The 18,842-nt window shown below is 44.7% G+C and overlaps 1 protein-coding gene across 6 annotated transcripts in view; it reads left to right on the forward strand.

Annotated features, from left to right (window-relative positions):
* LOC115656387 (protocadherin alpha-C2-like) overlaps positions 1-16,103 on the forward strand; it is a 302,084-nt gene extending 285,981 nt beyond the window's left edge. For 5 of the 6 annotated variants that reach the window (XM_030573040.1, XM_030573041.1, XM_030573038.1 and 2 more), the window contains exon 4: positions 14,169-16,103. In XM_030573040.1, coding sequence (XP_030428900.1) covers positions 14,169-14,479 — 311 coding nt within the window. In that variant the 3' untranslated portion in view covers positions 14,480-16,103. The remainder of the gene's footprint in view (positions 1-14,168) is intronic. The other variant, XM_030573037.1, reaches the window with a different exon arrangement.
* Positions 16,104-18,842: the final 2,739 nt, after the last annotated feature.

Below are 18,842 nucleotides of genomic sequence, written 5' to 3' on the forward strand. Positions count from 1 at the left end.
AAGGAGGAAGAAAAAAAGCAAGGGACATGGTGTAGTAATTTATTTTTAAAATTGTATATAACAGTTTGATGCTGAAATGTTGCAGTATACTAACAGAATGCACCCCACCCATTCCCCCATCCCCAGAGGAAGTATACACAATTGTATTTTATTGCAAATTTCAGTTTGTTGTCCTGACTGGACACTACATTCAGTCAGGGCCACCCAGAGGATTCAGGGAGCCTGGGGTGCCGCCGAATTGCCGCTGAAGACCCAGGACTTCGGTGGCAGGTCCCGGGGTGGAAGGACCCCCTGCTGGGGGTCTTCAGGGCACTTCGGCGGCGAGTCCCAGAGTGGAAGAACCCCCCGCCTCCGAATTGCCGCCGAAGACCCGGAGTGGAAGAAGCTCCGGGGACCCAGGCCCTGCAAGAGTTTTCTGGGGCCCCTGGAGTGAGTGAAGGACCCTGCTCCAGGGCCCCCCAAAAGCTCTTGTGGGGGCCCCTGCGGGGCCCAGGGTCTGGGGAAAATTGCCCCACTTGCCCCCCCCTCTGGGCGGCCCTGCATTCAGTGATTTATTTGAGTCTTCAAAAGCTTTAGGGGGATACGCTGCTAGCAGTTCCAGTAACAGAAGAATTAACTCTCTGAGTCCTGAGGAAGAAAAGATAAGATAAGGGGTAAGAAGAAAAGATTTCTGTGTAATGCTGAGCTGGGTGGGTTCTGGCATAAGTGCAACCACTGGGAGTGTGGGGAGGACATGTCGTCCCTTCAACCTTCACATTCCCTGCTGAATTTCCACCCAACTTTGCTTCTGCTTTAGCTAGGGAGGAAAGAATTAAAAGGCTTCTCTTCCTCTCCCTAGACATGGCCACATCCTACTGCTAATCTCTGTTTAATGCCCCTTGGATCAAAATATTCTCTGACTACCCCGCACTCCCTACCGCAGCTCCTGTTCGTGCTGGGTGATCCCTGGATGGCTGCATTTGAAGACCCAGCAGAGGGAGGAGGTTGATCAGAGGTTATTTCCCTCCTTCCTGCCCTGAAAGAAACATGGTCTCCCAGTCTGACCACTCTGGTGAAGGGGCAGCTTTGAGAGGAATGTTGTGGGGCACACTAGTCCCACAGAGCATGAGGAGGATGTAGAGCAGCTGCATAGGGGACACACAGAAACCAGGAGAGGAAACATAGTTGGGGATGTAGCCCTATCTATAGATTGTGTATTAATTATATTGATTATTTAAGAATTCCCAGTTATCATTCTGAGGGTTGACAGGTTCTTGACCCAAGATCAGGTCCAGGATTATTAAAATTACTGTTCAGATGGTAAATCCGCTGTGCACAATTGCAACACTCACACATCAGGAACCCTTCTGTATTTATAATGGTTTATTAACTAATTAGCAAAGTCACAAACACTCTAACCCATCAAGGTGGATACAGATAATGTAGTATGTGTATCAGAACACTCATTTATTCACACCATCCCTTGCAGAACAACCTGAAATGTTAGCCATTATCTTCCTCCTCACCATCACTTTCCTCATCATCACCAGTGGCCATCATCCTGGCACCTCCCAAGGGCTACATCTCTCTTTCCTCCTGCCCACAGGCTGGGATACACCCAGGGGTGAGCTGGAGCCGGTTCGCAGGAACCAGTTGTTAAATTTAGAAGCGATTTGAACCGTTTGTTAACTGGCTTCCCTGGGAGGGAAGCTTTGATAGGCTCCCTCTGGGAAGCATGTACGTCCTCCTCCTAGCCGCCAGGGGGCGCTGCGGGAGCCATGTGGGCTGCCTCTTGGCCCTGTTGGTGCTGCTGCTCCTTGGACCTCTGGCCATGGGGCTCCTGCTGCTGCCTGATGGGTCCCTGGCTGGGTACTGCTGCTCGGGCTGCTTCCAGCCACTCTGGTGTGAGTACCTGCCCCTGCCCACAGCCAGCCGCCACCCCCTGCCTGCAGCCACCCACAGCCACCCCCTGCCTGCAGCCACCCCCTGCCACAGCCACCCCCTGCCTGCACCTACCCCCTGCCACAGCCAGTCGCAGCCACCCCCTGCCCGCACCTACCCCCTGCCCGCAGCCCCTGCCTGCAGCCACTCCCTGACATAGTCACCCGCAGCCACCCCCTGCCTGCACTTACCTCCTGCCACAGCCACCCGCAGCCACCCCCTGCCTGCACCTACCCCCTGCCTGCAGCCACCCCATGCCAGCAGCCCCTGCCTGCAGCCAGCCCCTCCATAGTCACCCGCAGCCCCCCTGCCCGCAGCCCCTGCCTGCAGCCACCCCGTGCCCGCAGCCTCTGCCTGCAGTCACCCCCTGCCGCAGCAACCCGCAGCCGCCCTCTGCCCACAGCCACCCCCTGCTGCAGCCACCCCTGCCTGCAGCCACCCCTGCCCGCAGCCACCCGCAGTCAGCCCCTGCTTGCATCCCCTGCCCACAGCCACCCGCAGCCACCCCCTGCCCGCAGCCACCCCCTGCCAGCAGCCCCTGCCCACAGCCACCCCCTGCCAGCAGCCCCTGCCCACAGCCACCCCCTGCCCACAGCCCCTGCCTGCAGGCACCCCCTGCCGCAGCCACCCACAGCCAGCCCCTGCCCGCACCCTCTGCCCGCAGCCACTCCGTGCTGCAGCCACCTGCGGCCAGCCCCTGTCTGTACCCCCTGCCCACAGCCACTCCCTGCTGCAGCCACCCACAGCCAGCCCCAGCCTGCACCCCCTGCCCGCAGCCAGCCCCAGCCTGCAACCACTGCCTGCAGCCACTCGCAGCCAGCCCCTGCCCGCAGCCAGCCCCTGCCACAGCCAGCCCCTGCCCGCAGCCGCCCGCAACAGGGCATTTGTCCCATTTGCTCTTGCCCTAGATGGGCATGAAGGAACATTCAGGAAAGAGCAAACAAGACAAATGCCCAGTTTTGCCAAAAAAGTCAAGAGGTCGGATCAGATGAGCGGCAACGGCAGGCGGGCTGGGCTGTCAGCCCTGCTGTGAGCCCCATGTGGTGGGACTCAGGCTGACAGCCCTGTACCCCACCATGGAGCTTGGGTGAGCAGTGACACCAGGTGGCTCAGGCAAGCGGAAATGCCAGGTGGTTTGGGCTGTCGGCCCTCTGCGGCAGGCCTCGGGTGAGTGGCAACACCAGGCAGCTTACATGGTTTCCTGTTTTCAGTTTAGGGGAATATGGTCACCCTATACATTATGCAAATAAAGAAATCCATATAATGCAAGCCCAGAGTCTGGAGCAGTCAGTAGCAAAATCTGTAGACTAAGCAAGCTAGGATATGTATTCTGCATTCATACCAAACTGCAATATATATCCACTTGTATCAAGAATATAGCGGGCAGCCACATATATGTATCTATAAGGGCTTATCCCTGTGTTCTCCTGGGCAGGCTCAAAGGACCCAAAATGTAATGCCAGTGCCACTGTTCTGCTGCATAGGGGAAGGATCAGATGAGAAGAGGCCACACGGGCATTGTCTGGCACAATGTACACCTATGTTTGTGGTATTGGGTAGGATAGTGTGGACATTGCCAGTGTGTGAGAAGAAGACCCCCCAAATCAGGACTGTCCCTGTGGAATCAGGACACCTGGTCACCCTAGAGACACTAGAAGATTTGGGACCCCACAGCCTGTCTTTGGAACCTGTGTCCTACCTGGCTGGGAAGGCTAAGAGAGAAAACTAGATTCATTGCTGGTGGATATTGTCAAATGAGAGAGTGTAGAATGCCAGCGTCTCTTAAGAAAGCTGTTGCTTGGCTTTTTCTCAAGAAACCAGCATTTGATGCAACAATCTGGCTCCTGTTTAGTATCTAATCTTCTGTCTTTGGTTAAAATTAGATAAGGGGTTTGTTATTGAAGTGAATGGGTGAGATTCTGTGGCCTGCATTGTGCAGGAGGTCAGACTAGATGATCATAATGGTCCCTTCTGACCTTAAAGTCTATGACTCTATGAGTCTATATGCATTATAACTAAGGCATGTCATATATAGTCCCTGATCTAAATTGGGTGAGGAAAGGGTTAAAACTGTTGCTGAGTAAGGGGAGTGACAGGTATCTTCCTGCATTGCATGATCCAAGAGACATTCAGCCATGGGGGAATGAAGCTGGGCTAGGGTGTCCAGATGTCCCAGTATTTTTGGGGCTGTTTCGATATATAGGGCTTTGTCTTACATATGCAACTGTACCCCCTTCTCCCTCCAAAAGAGGAGCGTCCTGATTTTTCACACTTGCGATTTGGTCATCCTAAACTGGGCATAGGTAATACTGAGTCCCCAATTCAAAAAGGAGGGAGCTGTATAAGAAGCTGAACTGAACTGAAGAGCAGGCTCTTCCTCTAATAAGGGAGCAATGGGGTTGTAGACGACTTATTCTGTTTGCTTGTTTGATCAGTGTCTGTGAGAAGCCATTTATCCAGTGTTACGCTTTGGCTACAGAGGCCTGATTTTTAGCCTATGGTAGCTGGCAAATCAGTTCCTGCTGTAATAACAGCCCAGAACACAGTGACAGAGCTACTCCAGTACCTGAGATAAATATTTTTTTAAACTTTTTCCCTGTAAGAATTTTGCTTTAAATAAAATTGTTGTATCTAATTTAAAATCCAGTTGTGCCACAACACTAATAACCACCACAAATCAAACTGGAAAATACAGCAAGTGCTTGTTGCTTATCTCCTGTATTGTGCCTGGGTGTTAGAGCAGTTGGGGGTTGAGGATCTCACACACCATATGTGCTATAATTACCTAGTTTAATGTTACTGTATTTAAACACAGGCAGGGATTAAGGCAGCAGACTCCCTGGTGGGGAAGAGCTTTTATTTTGCCCATTCCACTTTTAAATCAGTAGGGCAGGACAGGTCAAACAGATGGAATTGCAAAGAGCAAGAGTTATTTATTTGCTTGCTTTTTTAAAATTCCAAATTGATGTCATCGTTTGAAAAGACTATGATCATTTGCAGACACTGGGGTTAGGCTATTTGAGGTTTAACTTTTTTTCTGTCTGCATCACTTCCCTATCTCGAAATTCAATATCTACCACTTTTCATGATTAAAAAAAAAAGATTAAATGGGCATTTTAATCCAGAAAAGGCTTAGGGAAGATCAGTGCAGCTAGAATGTCTGCAGAGATCCCCCGAATGACACAGAGAGGTCTTTTTTTCCAGTGCACATAATGCTTGCACTTGGCATGCTGTTTCAGAATAAGTGTACAGAATGTCAGACTCTTTATAGCAGTGAATATTCATCATGCCAGCCAGAGGCCGAAACTGCAGTCAGTGCAGCATCAGCAAAGGAGGCAGGGAGGAAAAAATCAGGTTAATGACTGGCTTTCCCTGCAATTTACTTCCTGCTTGTTGCCTGATCTCCATTTTAAATAAATGCATTTAATTGATAACAATATGGTTGCACTGACATGAAGGTGGAGGGGTCTGTCAGTAAGGACTGGGTTAGTCCTTGAGTCACAATGTCTATAGCGTGTGTGTTCTGTTGGCTAGAAAAATCAGACAATTCAAAAAGATTTCCTTTGAAACTACTAAGAATAGATGGTTTGGGTGAAAGCTTTTATCTGAATGACCTCTTGGATCCACGAGCCACTGAAATCCTTCCAGACAGGGACAAAATGATGAATGGGAAGGGGAGGGACAGAATGGAAGCAAGCTACTGTCTCAGCTGAGCATGTCACATAGTCACAAATGTCTCTGCATGGAGATAGAACTGCACAGAAATGCTTCTACCTCCCTTTAGCAGGGGCACATCTGCTCTCACACTAAACTCAGCCTTCTTCTGACAAACGTTCTTTAAGAAAGCTTTAGAGATATGGGAGGCAAAGACAAAACACTACACTCATAATATATGGACAGTTCTCATTATGTAAAGTGAGCACCACCTGTTCCTGGCAAATACCAGATTTTAGCTTTGGGGTTATGCAGAGACTGCAAGTATGCACAGTCCTTAAAAAAGAGAAAATAAAATGTCATTGAGAAAAAAACCTGCATCCCTGGCCCAGTGTTGATGGGAGTATTGATTTGCCGACTGAGTGACATGATGTTTTGTGCTCTGTGAAGCAGGCATCATGCTCTGCACTTAGAAGTTATCTCAATTCCAGACTATTTTAACCCGTTATTCTGTGTATCAGCTCTGTTCTGCTTACACATCATTTGGAATAGAGTACAAGCCAGTAAAAAACAATTCTCAATTTAGTGAATGCACAAATCTAGTCTTCCAAAAGATAGCTATGTAAAGTCTGGGTGACAGACATTTATTTTAGAGTCTTTCATCAAAAAAAATTACCAAACCCACAAACTACACAGGGGTCACTTCGCTCATATTTGAAATGCAGCCTCTCTCGGGTGGAATTAAACTGCTTTCTAAACAATACAACCCTGACCACAGTCTTATTGAATTGAAACTAAAGGAGGACTCTAGAGCTGCAGAAAATTATCCATGCTGTAATTTCGAACACACACTTCTTGCAAATAGTAGGCTAGGATTTTTCATGACTACTGCTGTTCCTGATTTTAGTTTTATATTTCATCTTTTTTAAAAAATCTGGCATATTCAGTTGTGCAGTGTCTCTGAAAGCCATGGTGGGGTGTGGTTCAGCACTATGTTAAAGGTCTGCTGAGATGCTTGCATTTGTCTTTGAGCCTGTGGGTGGTGGCTGATGAGGTCAAAAGGCATCTTCCATTTTAGAGCGCAGACATGCACACATATCTGTAGTGTCAGGGAGCTGCAGCTGCAGCCTGGGTTTAGTTTCTGTTGTGTGCCTGTGTTTTAGAAATAAATCATTTGGTCATTGAACATAAGGACTCCTGAATTCACTGAGAACAAGACAAAGGAGAGAGCGCTACCTACCTAGTCAGCTCCAGTTCAGGGAATGCCTGGGTACTGGCAAGAAGGGGCCAGTCCTGTTTTTCTTTGTGATGACCTCTGACAAGATCATATATAGCTGTAGGGTGCAGAGAAAAGGAGTGTAACACTTTAAATGAAGTGTGATAAATATAGTTGGGGAAGGTAGCTTTATTTAGACGGTTTTTATAAATTCAATAAACATCTTAAAAGCATTTATTAAACTCCAGAAAATATGCAAGAGAAGCACAACTAATCCTGTTAAGTGTAAAGTTACATCTAAATTGGGAGTTTTTGTGTGTTAAATGCTTGTTGATCAGACAATAAGTAACTCATTATAGAGGCTTTAGAAACTGAGGGGTAGGTGACATTTATCCCTGATCTGAAATGCTAAACATGTAGTGATAGTACAACTGAACTGTGACCTTCCTGCCTGACACTCCAGATATAAACACTGTTGTCAGGTAAATCAAGCAGAAGTGAAATTTCTTGAAAAGGCCGCTGAAGCCCTGCTACTAGGAAATGATGGTCATTAACCTATTACATTCTGGCTGTAGCCGTCTCCCTGCTTTTGAATTCCTCAGTCCACTGTAAGGATAATTAGTTTCCTTTGGCTTAGTGAGTATTAAGGAGTATTAATATGCTTAATTTATAAGGGCAACAAATGTATTCAAGGGCTGCGATAAAGACAGACAAGCGGAGGCAAACCCCTTAGTCTTGGTGCTCACAGAATCCTGATTCCAGGGTTATGGGTTATGGGTTTGCTAAGTTTGGTTCCACTATAGCAGAATGATTTGTGATGTATATTGCTCACTTAATCTGATGAGTAAATTTGTGTAAACAGAACCAGATTAAAGAGACAGTATCCTGTTTTGCATTAGATTTCAGTGGTACAGACAGACACGTGCACTTTGTAGTGTTGTTTAACATTTTTAGGCAATCCAGGATCCCTCACATTGTGCCATAGGCTATACCCCTTTACACTGCAGAAAGGGATCTTAAATAACCCTTGCAGGATACCCTAATCATAAGATCAACATAAAGCCTCTCTCCCTGGTATAAGGGACATGCTGAGGACAGGAGGAGCATGGCCAGAGTACACTGCGCTCCAGTTGTTTTGCTGATATAGTGGTCTATAGAGAGGCATAATAAGCCAACACACTATAAAGAAACCTTGGGGCTATACCTTATTGCACTGTGCAGGCCTTTGACACAGTCCAGAATTAGGGAGGTCCAAAAGTGGCTTAAGGTCACTTCTGTCTCTCCCGTTCATGTGCCCAATGCAGGAATAGAAGAAAAGAGAATCTGTGCCAGGATTATTTGGAAGGAGTGGTGGATGAGGGTTGTTGGGAAGGAGAAAATATTTATTTGTCAAGTAAAGCTTGATTCAAAGTGTGAAATATAAGAGGTCACATTTTATGTGTACAAGAAGAGAGAGGATCAATTCCTAATTTGGAACTAGGCCAAGACACACACTGTTCAGTTCCATAAATTATTATTTCAAGGAAATGAGGGGGATAGCAAACAATTTAATTAAGCTGGAGTGAAGGCTGAAAGTACATATTAGTGTCTTGGGTGTTAAGCGACTTGCCAAAACACTGGTATTATCAAAAACAAACATGAAAAAAGTCAGCCGTTCAAAATTAATGTTACAAGAAACTTACAGGAATGTTGTAATTTTGTAAAAAGAAAGGACACAGAGTTCTGTTAACATTCTAAAAAAGCGAAGATATTTGAAAACAGGGAAATTCAGTTAAGCTCACCAAAACAACCGTCCCAAAACAAGCAAAAAAGCTGAGCCAGTTTTATCTAGTCATATTAATAAATGTATGTATTCATTGTAAGTTAAGTTCCCATACATAACACAGGTTTATCTAATAATTGACCACAGAGCTAATGTCTCTTAATCATGTAGGAGACAACAACCTTTCTTTATGATCACACCATTCCCAGGAGAAGACATGCTTTACTATTTCCTGTTTATATGTCCCATACTGAAAACAATCATCTTACCTTATTCACAAAGATTCCATGGGCCACGTATTACATAAATGTCCTCAAATACATGCTAATATAGCATGTAAACTGCCCTGGTAGGGCCTAGAATGTGAAAGTACAACTAGAGTTGTCAACTTTCTAATTGCACAAAACCAAACACCATAGCCCCGTACCTTCCCTGAGGCCCCGCCCCATCTCCCCCCTTCCCCGAGGCCCCACTCCCACTTACTACATTCCCCCTCCCTCAGTGACTCACTCTCTCCCACCCTCACTCACTTTCATTGGGCTGGGGCAGGGGGTTGGGGTGCTGGAGGGTGTGAGGGCTCCGACTGGGGACGCAGGCTCTGGGGTGAGTCTGGAGATGAGGGATTTGGGGTATAGGAAGGGGCTGCTGGCTGCTTCTGGGGTGCACCATGGTGCCAGAACAAGTAGGTACTAGCCTGCCTTAGCCCTACAGCACCACCGATGGGACTTTTAACGGCCCGATCGGCAGTGCTGACCAGAGCTGCTGGGGTCCCTTTTCAACCGGATGTTCTGGTTGAAAACCAGACACCTGGTCACCCTAAGTACAACCTCTGCATGAAAAGCAAATATCAAGAAGCATCACGCATATCAGAAATGTGTATGTATGCAACCAGTTTTAAGGAGAGACTGTAAACTTAAAAATGTGTTTTTTATTTCTGAGACAAGAAAACCCTTTGGTTTGCATACATAATACCTTTTAAAACTTAAAACATCTATGCCTAAAATTGCTGAAGTTGCAGAACCGCATAGTGAGATTCAGAAGTACAAGAGATATTACATGTTTCACACAGATCACAGAAGAGAATGTGAAAGCATTGTGGGACTGCTGAGAGGACCAGTTGCAATGGTACAGCCGAAATGCTGGTGCTTTTGGTCTATTCTACCACTGCAACAGTGCATGCAGAGTGGCTCAATGCAGAATGTGGTGGTGAGATTTGTTCAGAGCAAATGTAATTACAGTGGTGCTGACAGTGTTTATGCACTATTGCACCCACGTGTTTGTGGACAGGAGGTGTGTTATAACCATGACAGGTGCTTGCAATTGTATTTGCAACACTACATTTCTCTAGGGTACACAAGAAAAAGATTTTGGTCAGAGTTCAAAGGTTTAGACTCAGACTCATAGACTCTAGGACTGGAAGGGACCTCGAGAGGTCATCGAGTCCAGTCCCCTGCCTTCATGGCAGGACCAAATACTGTCTAGACCATCCCTAATAGACATTTATCTAACCTACTCTTAAATATCTCCAGAGATGGAGATTCCACAACTTCCCTAGGCAATCTATTCCAGTGTTTAACTACCCTGACAGTTAGGAACTTTTTCCTAATGTCCAACCTAACTCTCCCTTGCTGCAGTTTAAGCCCATTGCTTCTTGTTCTATCATTGGAGGCTAAAGTGAATAAGTTTTCTCCCTCCTCCTGATGACACCCTTTTAGATACCTGAAAACTGCTATCATGTCCCCTCTCAGTCTTCTCTTTTCCAAACTAAACAAACCCAATTCCTTCAGCCTTCCTTCATAGGTCATGTTCTCAAGACCTTTAATCATTCTTGTTGCTCTTCTCTGGACCCTTTCCAATTTCTCCACATCTTTCTTGAAATGCGGTGCCCAGAACTGGACGCAATACTCCAGTTGAGGCCTAACCAGCGCAGAGTAAAGCGGAAGAATGACTTCTCGTGTCTTGTTTACAACACACCTGTTAATGCATCCCAGAATCATGTTTGCTTTTTTTGCAACAGTATCACACTGTTGACTCATATTAAGCTTGTGGTCTACTATGACCCCTAGATCTCTTTCTGCCATACTCCTTCCTAGACAGTCTCTTCCCATTCTGTATGTGTGAAACTGATTGTTCCTTCCTAAGTGGAGCACTTTGCATTTATCTTTATTGAACTTCATCCTGTTTACCTCAGACCATTTCTCCAACTTGTCCAGATCATTTTGAATTTTGACCCTGTCCTCCAAAGCAGTTGCAATCCCTCCCAGTTTGGTATCGTCCGCAAACTTAATAAGCGTACTTTCTATGCCAACATCTAAATCGTTGATGAAGATATTGAACAGAACCGGTCCCAAAACAGACCCCTGCGGAACCCCACTTGTTATACCTTTCCTGCAGGATTGGGAGCCATTAACAACTACTCTCTGAGTACGGTTATCCAGCCAGTTATGCACCCACCTTATAGTAGCCCCATCTAAATTGTACTTTCCTAGTTTATCTATAAGAATATCACGCGAGACCGTATCAAATGCCTTACTAAAGTCTAGGTATATCACATCCACCGCTTCTCCCTTATCCACAAGGCTCGTTATCCTATCAAAGAACGCTATCAGATTAGTTTGACACGATTTGTTCTTTACAAATCCATGCTGGCTATTCCCTATCACCTTACCACCTTCCAAGTGTTTGCAGATGATTTATTTGATTACCTGCTCCATTATCTTCCCTGGCACAGAAGTTAAACTAACTGGTCTGTAGTTTCCTGGGTTGTTTTTATTTCCCTTTTTATAGATGGGCACTATATTTGCCCCCTTCCAGTCTTCTGGAATCTCCCCTGTCTCCCATGATTTCCCAAAGATAATAGCTAGAGGCTCAGATACCTCTTCTATTAACTCCTTGAGTATTCTAGGATGCATTTCATCAGGCCCTGGTGACTTGCAGGCATCTAACTTTTCTAAGTGATTTTTTACTTGCTCTTTTTTTATTTTATCTTCTAAACCTACCCTCTTCCCGTAAGCATTCACTATACTAGACATTCCTTCAGACTTCTCAGTGAAGACCGAAACAAAGAAGTCATTAAGCATCTCTGCCATTTCCAAGTCTCCCATTACTGTTTCCCCCTCCTCATTGAGCAGTGGGCCTACCCTGTCCTTAGTCTTCCTCTTGCTTCTAATGTATTGATAAAAAGTCTTCTTGTTTCCCTTTATTCCCATAGCTAGTTTGAGTTCATTCTGTGCCTTTGCTTTTCTAATCTTGCCTCTGCATTCCTGTGTTATTTGCCTATATTCATCCTTCGTGATCTGACCTAGTTTCCATTTTTTATATGACGCCTTTTTATTTTGTAGGTCACGCAAGATCTCGTGGTTAAGCCAAGGTGGTCTTTTGCCACATTTTCTATCTTTCCTAACCATCGGAATAACTTGCTTTTGGGCCCTTAATAGCGTCCCTTTGAAAAACTGCCAACTTTCCTCAGTTGTTTTTCCCCTCAGTCTTAATTCCCATGGGACCTTACCTATCAGCTCTCTGAGCTTACCAAAATCCGCCTTCCTGAAATCCATTGTCTCTATTCTGCTGTACTCCCTTCTACCCTTCCTTAGAATTGCAAATTCTATGATTTCATGATCACTTTCACCCAAGCTTCCTTCTACTTTTAAATTCTCAACAAGTTCCTCCCTATTTGTTAAAATCAAGTCTAGAACAGCTTCCCCCCTAGTAGCTTTTTCAGCTTTCTGAAATAAAAAGTTGTCTGCTATGCAGTCCAGGAACTTATTGGATAGTCTGTGCCCCGTGGGTTATTTTCCCAACATATATCTGGATAGTTGAAGTCCCCCATCACCACCAAATCTTGGGCTTTGGATGATTCTGTTAGTTGTTTGAAAAAAGCCTCCTCCACCTCTTCCACCTGATTAGGTGGCCTGTAGTAGACTCCCAGCACGACATCACCTGTATTTTTTCCCCCTTTTAGCCTAACCCAGAGACTCTCCACACTTCCGTCTCCTATGTCCATCTCCACCTCAGTCCAAGTGTGTACATTTTAATATATAAGGCAACACCTCCTCCCTTTTTCCCCTGTCTATCCTTCCTGAGCAAACTATACCCATCCACACCAGCATTCCAGTCGTGTGTATTATCCCACCAAGTTTCAGTAATGCCAACAATGTCATAGTTGTATTTATTTATTAGCACTTCCAGTTCCTCCTGCTTATTACCCATACTTCTTGCATTTGTATATAGGCATCTAAGATAATGGTTTGATCTTGCCTCCCAGCTTTGCCCTGACCCTCCTTCCTCTCTGCCATTATAGCCCGTGCTCCCTCCTGTTTCCAACCCATCTCCCAGGTCTTGTTCCCCACTTACCTGTGGGCTTTGCTCACCTGTCCCTGTCGAACCTAGTTTAAGAGGTCATAACAAATAACTCCAAACATAGGCATCAAATCTTCCCCAAAATACTCAGTCTCCAGCAAATACTCAGGACAGATAAATTAAAATCAATTTGAAGTTTCTGTCCAAAATTGGGAATTTGTAAAAGTACATAAGAACGGCCATAGTGGGTCAGACCAAAGATCCATCTAGCCCAGTATCCTGTCTTCCCACAGTGGCCAATGTCAGGTGACCCAGAGGGAGTGAACAAAACAGGTAATGATCAACTGATCCATCCCGTCAGCCATTCTCAGCTTCAGGCAAATAGAGGCTAGGGACACCATCTCTGCCCATCCTGGCTAATAGCCACTGAAAGTGTTGAAGACTCTTCAGATAGTAAAAGAACAAAACAAACAAAAAATAGCTTATTTTTCAAGCTCCCTACAAATGTGTTCCACATCACATTTGGTCAGCATATTGTTAGTGGCAGAAGACCACACATGAGAAATTTCAAGTAAGCTGGTTAGTTTTGGCAAAGTTGTGGCAGTGTGATTCAAAATTGGGTTTAAACTGGAAAGCTAGTTACAGGCTGCCTAGCTTAAAGCATTCCTGCTTTGCTTGGTATGTTAGAAACCATGGCAGAGTTCTAAAACCAAGCAGGGGCTGTATAGACCTGTGGGTCTAGCACACCAATGAAGAACTTCTCTAGTTATGTCCAAAGTACTAGAAGGCCTGAAATGTCTACAAAATGCTGATGACAAAGCTTTCTTATATTTTTATTTGACAATGAGTAGCTTCCAGAATAAAATGATCTACCATATCTCATCAGAATGCCAAGTGTGGGGATCACCAACATCTGAAGTTTTAGGCCTTGCTGTTAGGGAGTTACAACATGACAAGAAAATTCACAAAGAATTTTCCAATCTAGGAAATCATTGAAATATTTACTCTCCTCTCCAAACATCTTTGCCAATTCACTCCCAATTTGACACCCATCATCCCTCTAATTTCTGACTTTGCATTCCAGTTCATAGTCTGTCAATACTTTCACTTTTCCTGAGCATTTTAGAGGAGTAGTCATAGTTGCCTTTAAAAGAGGGAAAGACTATGGAGAAGATCGTCCACATTTATGAGGCCTGATTCAGAACCTTGTTTGAAGGAGTCCCTTAGGTGTGACAGTTTGCCCTGTGTATGCTATATTAGCTGATTAATTGTATTTGATGCTGCTGTAAGATTTTAATGTTGTTTTGACTTTTTCAGAACCTGAGGCGGGAGAGGTGTCCCCCCCAGTGGGAGCTGGTGTGAACAGCAACAGCTGGACCTTTAAATATGGACCTGGCAATCCCAAACAAGCTGGTCCCGGTGAGTTGCCAGACAAATTCATTATCCCGGGATCTCCTGCAATCATCTCCATCCGGCAGGAACCACCAAACAGCCAAACTGACAAAAGTGACTTCATAACCTTTGGCAAGAAGGAGGAGACCAAGAAAAAGAAGAAAAAGAAGAAGGGAAACAAGACTCAGGAGAAAAAAGAAAAGGGGAACAGCACCACTGACAACAGTGACCAGTGAGGGGTTTATACTGTCAGAACCCACTTAGCCATTTTTTTTAATATTGGCAGATCTCTCCTATGTAGCAACTCCCAACTTCTTCCTACTGTTAACAAATTTCCTGTATATATAGACTTCAGAAATCAGCAGGAAGTTCACAGTGTCTATCTAGATTGCTTAACAGGTTTTGTCTTGAAAGCTTTATTAAGTCTGGTGTTAACTTTTTTTCTCCACTCTGGCTTGTTTTCAGACTCTAAAAAGCAGACACAAGTTTCCTTTCTCCTACGCCGAAAAGGAGAATCTTCACAGTACTGCCAGTGAGAGGTTGGACTCTCTGCATTGTGATTCCTGTGATCCTGTCTTGATGACACTTACAGGACAAGTTTAAAAGTTTTAATATTGTGCACCCTGTGTCTGATTGGAAACATTTGTGTGCAGATGTGAGCTAGGTGATACAAGATCAGATTATAATTGCAAGAAAAGCTGGTAAAATATGAACAACAAAGGATACACCTAATGAATGTAGTGGTCAGAGATGTTCAGGCTGGGGAGGAAATGTCTCAAAGGAGATGACCAGATTTTTTGAATATAGATACTAGGTGTGTGGAATACTGAGTCTTTTGCATGACGTATTGTACACACTCCAGCAAAGAAAAGCTCACATTTACAGCTCTTTAAGATACCATAAAGTATAACTCTCACCAAACTATTGGCTATATTGTCATTATAAGTCCTGAGTATCCTAGCAAGGATGTCCCTCAAAGTGGGACAACAAGGGATGGGCTGACATCTAGGGAACGTAACTGACTGATGTTTCCTGTGCATCCCTGTTTCTAGTCTATTTAACATTATTTTGCACTTAATGTCTCTGAAAAGGTCAGAGTATTTTCCACAACAGATATGCAAAAGTGAGAAAAAAGAAACACATTATCTATGCTTTTTGTTATTTGATATATTTATTTATAAAGAAAATATAGCTGTAAATGTTAAAGAAATATGATGCCCTTTAACCCAAACAGAAGTCAATCTACAGCTACTAGAAATTATAATTGCTGCTATAAAAGTGCTTTAGAGAAAATGCCTGAAACACCTGTATTATATTGGCCACTTGCCAATCACAGCTTTATTCTGTTGGGTCACTCGGGCGCTGCCTCTTGCATGTATTAATAAATACAAGAATATAATTTTTTGCATTAATCTGCACTTTGAATACACAACATTTGCAAACAAACTGTCCTAATATAAAGAAGCAGAAGCAAACTATTTCTCACACAAGATCTACTAACCTGCTAGCTCTGTGCAGTGTCTTGGTGTTATCTCCCACACAACCTTTTTTGGTTTTAGTTTTACTTTTCAATGAGGTTATGAATTGCTGACCCTATTAACACTCATTATGTAAAATTAAAGTACTATATGTACGCTGTATGCTCTTATAAGAATCCTAAAATATTTATTCTGTGCTTGTGTATGTGAATGTCAATGGAACTATTACCTAGAGTGGACTTTAAGCTTTATTGTTGAATGTAAATCCATTCTTTCTTTTTTGTACACTTGTGGAAAAGTGGAGTAGTGTTAATTTTTTAAGCTACTGTTGGTTATCGGTTTTTGTGTATGAAACACAAGTAAAATATCTTTCTTAAATCAAGCAATCAGTGACTCAAGGGCTTTTATTTGTGGATGATTATAAAGCAACAGCTCTGGTAACTGTGAAAAGCAAGACTACAACTGGTGTATTGATTGTATCATTTGGTATCAGTGTTTGGGCATAGACCAATATATGTATTTTTAAACAGAATGTAGCGCTACAAGGAATTCTAAAGAGATGCCTAGAGTATTTTACATTCACAAAGTAAAGCTCAAGGTGTCCTATGAACCTGAGCTCTATGAGATACCACACTGTTCTTAAAATTTCTAATGCTCACTGTAGTCTAGGATCAAAGAGAACATCTTTGTTCCTTGTGACATGTCTGATAAGTTTTAAATTTCCAAACTGTAGAGAGTTCAGAGCTGGTCAATTACTACAGAGTTCAAAAACCTGCCAGTCTTTGAAAGCCACAGAAGGTAAAAAATCTGATTCAAAGGATTTCATAGCTCAAAGAATGAATTTTATGAAGCACCAGAGGTACCCTGTAGTCCAAGAAATAGGGGTCTGTTTAGATTCATTTTTATTTGTGGCTATCAGTCTTGTGCCATTGGCAAAGAAGAAATACTACTCATGAAAGAAATTCATCCTTGACTCCAAGCTGCATACACAGAGGCGGCTCTAGGGATTTTGCCGCCCCAAGCACGCCAGGCAGGCTGCCTCCGGCGGTTTGCCTGCGGAGGGTCCACCGAAGCCATGGGACCAGCGGACCCTCTGCAGGCAAACCGCTGGAGGCAGCCTGCCTGCCGCCCTTGCAGCGCCAGCAGAGCGCCCCCGCGGCTTGCCGCCCCAAGCATGCGCTTGGCGTGCTGGGGCCTGGAACCGCCCCTGTGCATGCAACAATCTTCAGAAGTTCAAGAGCCAAGGTGCACGTGCCAAGGCTTGGGGCTTCAGCACTCAGGGAAGGGAGATCTTGGGGCTTCAGCCCTGGGGGAAGGCGCCTGCCAGGCCTTGGGGTTTCAGCCCTGGTGGGGGGGGGGTCTCAGGACTTCTGCCTCACATGAGGCACCTGCTGGTGCCCAGAGCTTCAGCCGTGCTGTGGGGGGAGGATCTCAGGGTTTTTGCCCCACAGGAGGTGCCTGTCTGGGCTCAGGGCTTCAGTCCCGCTCCTGCAGAAGCCCTGAGCCCTGATAGGCATGGCCTCTGGGGTTGAAGCCCCACCCCACCCTCTGCTGGGCAGAAGCCAGAAGTGAGGTTGGGCTGGGGCACATGGGATCACATGCCCCTCCCCAGATTTTTGCGAGGATTTGCTGGCCCTTCTCAGTGACATGGTGCTCCTGGGTTCCCTCTATGCATGGCAGCTGCTGGAGCTGACAAGCTGGGAGCTGCAGCCGTGGGGAGAGGCAAACAGCTGGGAGCTGCAGGGAGAGAGAGAGAGTGTGCGTGTGTGTGTGTGTGAAGCTTTTTTGGGGGGCATGAGACTTTAAATTGTGCCCCTCTACTTTCAGCAGACACCAGTCATCTCTGGCAGAATCCCCAGCCCCACCCCAGTGCAGAAGCCCCAAGCTCCTCCCCCCACAGTCTTGTCGGTGGAGAATTGGGGTGGTGGTGGGGCTCCATAAGCTACATTTTAACTGTAAAATAGCTGCATACAGCTCAGGAGCCACGGTTTGACCACCCATGATGTAGAACACTCTCTCGAGGAAGACATAGAGGGCCTGAAAAAAAGCCCAGGAGAGTATACTTAATTAGTTTTGCATTGGCAGAAGAATGAATAAAATATTCTTCCAGATAATTGCTTTAACATTTGACAATACACTTAATTTTTCAACTCTGAACTCTTAGTTTCAGTTTATAATACTGACATATCAAAGGGGAAATGTGATAACTTGGCACAACTGGCATTCTTGGTCCAAGGAAACGTCCAGGACTGCGGTAGCAGTGGGATTCTACAGCACAGAACTGGGATGATTTTGCAGAGCTGTGGGTTTGAGTCTAGTACTTGGATAACACACAGATTATGCAGAGCAGGGTTGAGGACTTTTATTTAAACACTATATAACCACTATTTAAACACTATAGAACAAACAAACCAATGGATAAGAGAAGAAGAAGACCCATAGCAATCAAAGAACAAGCAAATGTCTTTCTTTTCCCTCCCATTAACATATTAACAATTTCTCAGACAAAACACAGCTGAACTTTCTGATTCCATGTTACAATGCCATATTTTTTAAGACAAATAGGCTTGAAAAAAATCTCACAACTGAAGTAGTTCATTTTTCTCTGCCCCACTGCTCTAAACAGCAACCATTGTCTCTGTGGACGTTGCTTTTCATGCTGCCTGTAGGGTTTTATGGGACCAGTGATCGAAGGTGAAACATGTCTTCATTAAGCTGTTTTATATTTACATCACAACTTTATAAAAAGCTATCTCTAGTACAGCATTTTAGATTAGATTTCTAAAACAGCCTGTTGTAATTTCTTCCTGATTTGCATTTGGTCCATGTCAAATAAGAGTGGACAATTTCAAAGAATTCTATGCATCATGTGCAAGAGAAAGACCTGAAACTCAGTTTCCCAAATCTATTTGACATTCCATTACTGAATTAATTGTAGTTAGATTTGACACATTGGTATCTCTCTAAAGCTTCTTCTCCCCCCACCCCTCTCCGTCCTTGGTGTATCTGAAAAAATATCTCCATTTTTGAACATTTAAAGAATGCTAATAGACTCCTTCCCCCTGGAGATAAAGTACCTTCTTAGAACAATGCCTAATAGTGCATGACAAACTGAGTACAA

The sequence above is a fragment of the Gopherus evgoodei genome, chromosome 8 (genome assembly GCF_007399415.2).
Source record: "Gopherus evgoodei ecotype Sinaloan lineage chromosome 8, rGopEvg1_v1.p, whole genome shotgun sequence".
NCBI classification, from domain to species: domain Eukaryota; kingdom Metazoa; phylum Chordata; order Testudines; family Testudinidae; genus Gopherus; species Gopherus evgoodei.